We start from the raw sequence: 6822 nt of genomic DNA, 5'->3' as shown, positions 1-6822 counted from the left end.
CTCCATCCGCAATTCGCGCCTCTGATCAATAAACATTTAAATGGGGCATGAACGTCACTGCTTTGGAATAGGTTTGAGTAGACGTGAGTATAAACGTGAATTCAGGTAATGCTGATAGTAATGCTGAAGACTAGTAGATAGCTCGGCAAAAACAGTGGAACTCACTCAAGACTCACTAAAGAAATATATCTTGTGCTTTGGGCTCGCTCAGACTCGCCAAACTTTTTTCCTGAGCCTAACTTACTCGGACTCACACTCATGAAAATTTTCTTCAAACGGACTCACTCGGACTCACCAAAATATTACTCACGCAGACTTACTCAGACTCGCGGCTCGACTCTGAGTGAGTGGACTCATGAGTGAGTTCGCCAACCTGTAGTAAGAAGTGGTGTGCAATATGAATACCAATACAATAGGGAGTACACACAAGTGTTAAACTTCTGTGGGCTTAATTCTGAGAGAAGGGCACATGATCATTTCAGTGTAATGAACATAAAGTGTACCCAAAACACAGTTTTGGTGCATTACACCCATTCAGGTGTGGGATGCCATAGTCATTTCATCCAATTATAAACATATCCATTGATTAATTGTGCATTGAAACGAGAGGCAAGCACAGAACATCTCAGTATACTCAGCTGCATTTAGACGTTAGGGCATCACACATAAGAGCATCATCACACATAAGAAACATTGATTTGGACTACAAAAGCAGATAGCAGAGACATAGGGAAGATAGAAAAAACGATATTGTTACTTAGCCAGTTAAATGTTCGAATGGAATGCTATTGCCCTTTAAACTGGGTCAGTTTTGTGAACATTTGGCGCACCTGACTGCTGTGAAAACTTTGCGTTGTCTGCTTACCGACATGATATAGGCGCACATTCAAGTAAGACTCTGCGACACTTCTTAAAAGATGGACATAGTGATTCTCCAGTGGTGAATTATCAAACATGTGTGTGTGCAGTTCTGCAAAGAGTTGTTTATGCTGCAGTGATTCAAGCACTTGGAGTACAAGGTCCTGCAAGAGTGATCTTGATGCTAACATCTTCATGTGCACAGCCCATCGAAGAAGAGATTCTGATTTCTTGCAAATTTCAAGGACACTTTTAGATGGGTAGTGAAGCGCCCCCCTGCTTTTCCTTTGAATGAATGCAGTGTCTGCTGCACCTGAAGTGCTAAACAATGCTTCACTACAATGGGCACACATCAGCTTTGAGCCCAGCTTGTTTGCCACATAGCCAGCAATGTAGGCAACAGCCCGACTTCCAAAATCACTTATGTGTTCGAATGATGCACAGTAATCATGTTCACTGACTACATAACTATGCTCAACGGTCTCTTCAGACAAGAGCTGCCTCCTCTGAATGGTGGCATTCAGCAGTTCTGTTGCTGAATGCCTCTTGGTTGAGCTGCATGACAGTATAGTTATGCGGTCCAGCACTTGACAATTGCCAGAAACAACATCAGACAGTTCATTTTGGACGATCACTTTTTTAAATGCTGCTTGAAATTGTTGGGATGTCGGGTTGTCGTTGTGCCCTCCACGTGCTCTAATTAAGCCAAAAAATAATTCCAAATGATCCTGGCAAATTTTATGCCCAGGAATGTACTTTAGTATCTTCTTTTTACAAATGAGAAAATCATACATGGCTAACAGACTGTTCATGCATATTATGAAGCCCAAAAAGGCAGTTTTCCGCCCCGTTTCTATTAAATTTCTTCTGTTTGCAGGCTCTTTCAAGAGGGAAAGGTATCGTATTGTGCTGTCAAACAATTCTTTGATGTTATTTACATTCTGTTCATTGACTGGTTTTTTCCACCCTCCCTGATGCATGCTGCAGGAATTGAGTATGTCAAAGAGGTTATTAATAATCACTAAAAATTCCTCAGTTGCCTCCGAATTTGCGAATCCTCTCAAGCACATTGCCCTACATTCAGCAATTGCTGTTGCCACGGATAGGCTCATCACCTGGGCTGCCAGGCGGACCTTCATTGGTTGCCTTTGCCACTCGATGTGAGCCCTTCGCAACTTATTTGCCAGATGCACTCCCTCCTTATCTTGCAAGTCATGAAGTGCTTCTATGTGCGCCCACGATACAACTTTTCCATCCTGGTTAATAAAATATTTGTGGTGTGCAAAGGCATTTCTCACCAGCTTTAGCATGTGGCAGGGATCAAGAAAAGCTGCAACTGGTTCGTTAGTAGCTGGGTGCTTGAAGGTTGTTTGAAGGTTCTGAATATCTGCAAAATTGCAACCTAATTCTTGAAGCATTGCAATGTTAGCTGGCGCACCATCGCATGTCAGAGAAACAATCATGGCCCCTGCTTCATGAGCTGTCAGCAAGCTCTGCTTAACTAAGTTCGCTCGCTGCTCACCTACAAGCCCATCAACTAGGAAGTAGCCAAGAGGAACTTTCCAATGGCCATTAATGGAGACAGCCATTATCACGAAGGCGGCTTTTGCCTGTGGCAAGCAGTCACCTTCGGTTCCTGCGCCCATGTCTACATAGCCTTCAAAGTGACCACTTTGCCACTGTACCTGATGTCTAATTGACATCTCGTCAACTATGAGGCTGCATACAGCTTGATGTCCTCGACTGCTAGTTTCTAAGCATTTCAATTTTAATGCAGTCACAGCCTCTTTAGAGAATCCCGCTTTTCCTTCAACACTCTCATACCATTTTCTTAATGTTCGAGGGTGTGGCAGGCATGTGTCAAAGACTTCCCTTACATATTGATATGCCCGAGGAGAGTAGAAGTTCAAGGTAAGAGCAAAAGCCCTTAGCTCAGGTGAATACTTTCGGGGGTGTTGTCCTGTCTGTTTTGCGACCTGTCGTTTCAAAAGATGCTGATTTGCTGCACCTAGAGTGTCAAGCACTGAAACCTGCTCTCTGAGCAAAATGTTTTCTTTGGTTAGTGTTTTCAAAACTGATTTCAATTCGGCATTTTGTTTTTTAAGGCGCCTCTTGGACTGCTGAAGTCTTTTGATTGCTTTCCTTGATCTTTGCTGCTCTGAGGCAAGTCTTGCTGTGCGAGCTCGCAAAAAAGCCTTTTCAGGGGTGTCGACCTACAATGCAAAACCAGATAGAATAAAACACTAACTTGTCAGGTGGTAACGTGCGTCACTTGTGAAAGGCTGAAACACTTCTAATAACAATATGACTGAGCCAGGGAATTTGGACATTGAGCCATAATTTTTCCTTATTCCTGCTCCTTCTGTTGACACTTGCACTTATGGTATTTAAAACATTCAAATGTAGGACAACCTTGTACTATCATATCTTGGTCGCCTCTAAAAAGACCTCATCGATATTAGCCAACCATTTTCTATAACTTGGAGCACAGGTCATTCGTCATTTAATATTGCAGTCATCAATTGATTTGTATGTCATGCAGATAAACATGGCATGTACAGTTTGCATGCGTTGCTTTGATCAAATTATGACTTTAACACCCTTTCTTGTCTTGTTATTTTATTAGTTTACTGAACTAAATATTGGGACTGGTTGTGCTACTCTTGATGTATACACGTGCATTGCTTTGGTCTGATAGCTTGCATTTGTTCATCATCTTTACCTTTGCCTGCTTTCTTTTTCTTGGTGTTTCAAATGGTGCCGGTATGTCTTCTGGCCTTTGTAATTCCTGTGGAAGTAGATGATACCATCTTAATAAAAAAACGGTTATTTGTAATTCTGACAATGCTGATATTCACAGGGGCTTGCATAGCCAGTTTTAAGAGGTACTGCTGCACACTTAATAGCATTTTGAACTATAATTGAACTATTAAAATAATTGAACTATACTGCTTCTCGAAAAATTGAGGTGGGCTAGTACATGCATTGCTTCTTATCAGGACACTGCAACCACATAACTAAAGAGAAAGTGCATATTATGTTAATAAAGCCTCAGCTAGAGAAGGTATCACTTGGTATATCATTCAACATTTATGTCACGTGGAAGTGTGTGTTTACCTGCTCATGGGCCGGCTCCCATTGAATACCAGCAACTTGGCCGGATGGACCTGGTGTGGCGATGCTGGCCTGTGCTTCACTCTCCTCACCAATATCCATGGGAGTCTTTTAGAAAGAGCACGTGCTAGAAATTTTTACTTCTACATCAACTGTAACATCAGTTTACTTATAACAGAGGACAAGCATGCCTGATGAGTAGAACAGAGGTGAATTTTCACCTGTACAAGTGCTGGCTCGATGAAATGACTGGCACTTAGGTTGGAGGGATCTCGGTCAGGTAAACTGATTGGATCTGCACTTTCATGCTGTATATCCATGGCTTCCTAAAAGCAAGAATACCTATGCTATTCAGTGGTTTGCTCTTCAGCAAAGTGTTCAAAGTAGTGAGCTAATGAGCTTAATAATAAAAAAACGAGAGGGGAAAAGTGATGTGCACCTGTTGGAGTGTGGACTGCCCGTGGAAGCCTGCAGCTAAGTCAGGCGATGCAGGTGTGGAGAGGCAAGCTTGGAGGCCTTCATGAGAAGTTGCAGCAACCTGATAGTTATATATCACTGCTAGTTAAAAATGCCTTCATGAAAAGCTGTACAAAGCATTACAGATGAAGCGAGGCATTGAAACTGGAGGAATGAGTGCAATATAACTGTCATTCCCACAGTTTCTGCATATTGCGTTATTTGCATTGCATTGTACAAATACACATTGAATTCTAATGCACCAAGTACAACCACAATATTTTATTGTTGAGTGGCTGCTTCAAGCATAACTTGGCCTGTAAGCATATTATAATGATCAAGTGAAGTGTTTACCTGTGCAAGCAGCAGCAAGCCTTCAGCGCAACCTTGCATGAGCTGAGGGGAATCAAAGGATGAATCGGTGCTTGCTGCATCAGGTGCTCTATCACCTTGTTGTACTGGATGAGGTAGCTGGGGGATTAAAAACTTAGTATTACAATTGTAGATCGGATGTAAAAAATAAAACAAGAAAAGAAATAACAATGGCACAGGGGTTGCATTACTTCATATCAATATAAATTAACCATGTATACGTGATGCAAGAGGCACTTACAAAACTCTTGCTTTTGATTACCACGTTTATATCTAAATTTCTAGATGCTGGTTATGAAATTGCTACCTTAAGTTTTTTTTTGCACCCCACCAATTCGTGCACAGAGTACTAACAGGTATGAGTATGTGCTGTTAAATTTTAAGAGAAAAATATAATTTCGTCAGTGATGTCAAAAGAAGGAAGCCTGAATAGATATGAACTGGTGCATGATAATTTGTTTATTTATTTAATTGCTTATTTATTTATTTTGAATTATAACATTTATTGTATGTCAATCCTTTTTACCATCATTTACCACTATAATGCTAGCGACATACAGGTATCAAGATCGTTTACCAGAGAGAGAAAAATATAAATCGTGAACTATGTATAAGAGAACGGAAATCGGTTCCAAAGTTCATTCATTCTCACCAAGAGAGTAGGAACTGCATGCTCTCGTAGGCGGACTTTGAACGCGGACGTGCGATCAAAATGCTCCTCTAAGAAATGCTTCGAACAAACATGAGCTTCCTTTGCAGGTTCCCGGCGAATATGCGGGGGCCAAATTGCTTCTATCCACTTTGTCCGACGAACGGCATCTTTGGGAAACCTGATAATGGATGGTTACACAACATATGTATTGCACAGTAATGTATACACGCAGTATAACATGTTATATTATAAATCTACAGAACGATTGCCACTATGCGAATTCGCTTGGCCTCTACTCTAACGCGTCCACCGAATAAGTAAATCTACTTACAAATGGTAGGAGGTGGCTGGTACTCCTTGTGAGCCGCGCGACTTGCATCCTGGCACACAACAGCTGGGCATTGCGGCTGTGACCGCGCACACAGCGACGTGCTCGCAGTGGAGCTTCGAGGGATAGTGCCAACGCAGTAAGACGTGCCGCTCGTACTATTCGAAATCCTCAGGTGTACACAATCATATCCTGCTTTCGTTAAGAAAGGAGGAATGCTGTGTTTGTTTACGGGCGCTGTTTGAACCGGGCGGGCATCCTTGAAGGCTGTGTCCGCGCGTGAACCACCCCTTCCCCACCACGCAAGGTGCTTAGCCGGGTCCCCGATAAGGGAAACAGAAACAAGCGCCTTCTCTTTTCTCTAATAAACAGGCAATTATCCCGGAGTGTCATGAGTGTGCATATTCAAATGGACTTCGTTGAATAACCAAATGCCAAGTGAATTTGCGCCAAAAGAAGACGTCGCCAGACAGTGCGAATTCGAAGCCGCCCCCGTGAGCGGGCCCCCCGTATCTTACACCAGAACGTGAAGTTGCCCCCTGCGCGGGCCCCACGGTCCCGGCGCCGCGCAAAGTTCAATGTAAACACCGTGCGCACCGGCGCGGCAGGAGGAAAGGCTCCTCTCCCACAATTGACCCCAAGGAATCTCGGGAGAGGGATTTCGACGAAGACGACCTAGAGCTCGGGGCAGTCGAACCTTGGCTTGGGCGAAAGGAAGACGTACGCGACTCGAGCACAAAAGAAGTAAATTCGGACTTTATTGTCTTTTACGTGCAGAAGCGAAATTAGTTTGTGATTTGGACTCTTACTTAGCGATGTTGAATATCGAATAAGCCATTAGCTATGTAATATTGATGACAGTACCTTCTGTGTGTATTCTATTTTTTATGTATATTCGAAAAGTAAATAGCCGAAGCGAAAAGTGTACATGTGCATCCCTCTGGTTTCCTTCACTTTACTGACGGTGACGACACGGAGACCTTTTTCCCTCGCCTTCCGTCGGCTGGCTTTCTCTGCCATCCTTGGCGGCTGTGTCCGCGCG

At 43.0% G+C, this 6822-nt stretch overlaps 1 protein-coding gene across 3 annotated transcripts; it reads right to left on the bottom strand.

The window, feature by feature from the left end:
• Positions 1–4142: 4142 nt before the first annotated feature.
• On the bottom strand, positions 4143–6064 carry LOC125756369 (THAP domain-containing protein 6-like). Of its 3 annotated transcripts, none has more exons than XM_049411028.1 (4): positions 5784–6064; positions 5453–5630; positions 4783–4899; positions 4158–4510 (listed from the first exon to the last, which is right to left on the bottom strand). In XM_049411028.1, exons 1-4 carry the CDS (start codon positions 5852–5854, stop codon positions 4373–4375), a joined length of 504 nt encoding a protein of 167 aa, XP_049266985.1. In that variant the 5' UTR covers positions 5855–6064; the 3' UTR covers positions 4158–4372. The 3 variants fall into 3 exon arrangements, 2 of the variants coding, with proteins under 2 accessions (XP_049266986.1, XP_049266985.1); XR_007414448.1 differs by having other exon boundaries at positions 4159–4510; positions 5780–6064; XM_049411029.1 differs by lacking the exon at positions 5453–5630 and having other exon boundaries at positions 4143–4510.
• Positions 6065–6822: the final 758 nt, after the last annotated feature.

Source organism: Rhipicephalus sanguineus, chromosome 11 (genome assembly GCF_013339695.2).
Source record: "Rhipicephalus sanguineus isolate Rsan-2018 chromosome 11, BIME_Rsan_1.4, whole genome shotgun sequence".
Taxonomy (NCBI): domain Eukaryota; kingdom Metazoa; phylum Arthropoda; class Arachnida; order Ixodida; family Ixodidae; genus Rhipicephalus; species Rhipicephalus sanguineus.
This window is presented reverse-complemented; position numbering and strand designations above follow the sequence as displayed.

Coding starts and splice junctions, on each gene's coding strand:
- LOC125756369 (XM_049411028.1), bottom strand. CDS start 5,854: ATGCCCAGCTGTTGTGTGCCAGGATGCAAGTCGCGCGGCTCACAAGGA. Junction 5,631..5,783: donor CCAGCCACCTCCTACCATTT/GTAAGTAGATTT, acceptor ATCCATTATCAG/GTTTCCCAAAGATGCCGTTC. Junction 4,900..5,452: donor ATGCAGTTCCTACTCTCTTG/GTGAGAATGAAT, acceptor TTAATCCCCCAG/CTACCTCATCCAGTACAACA.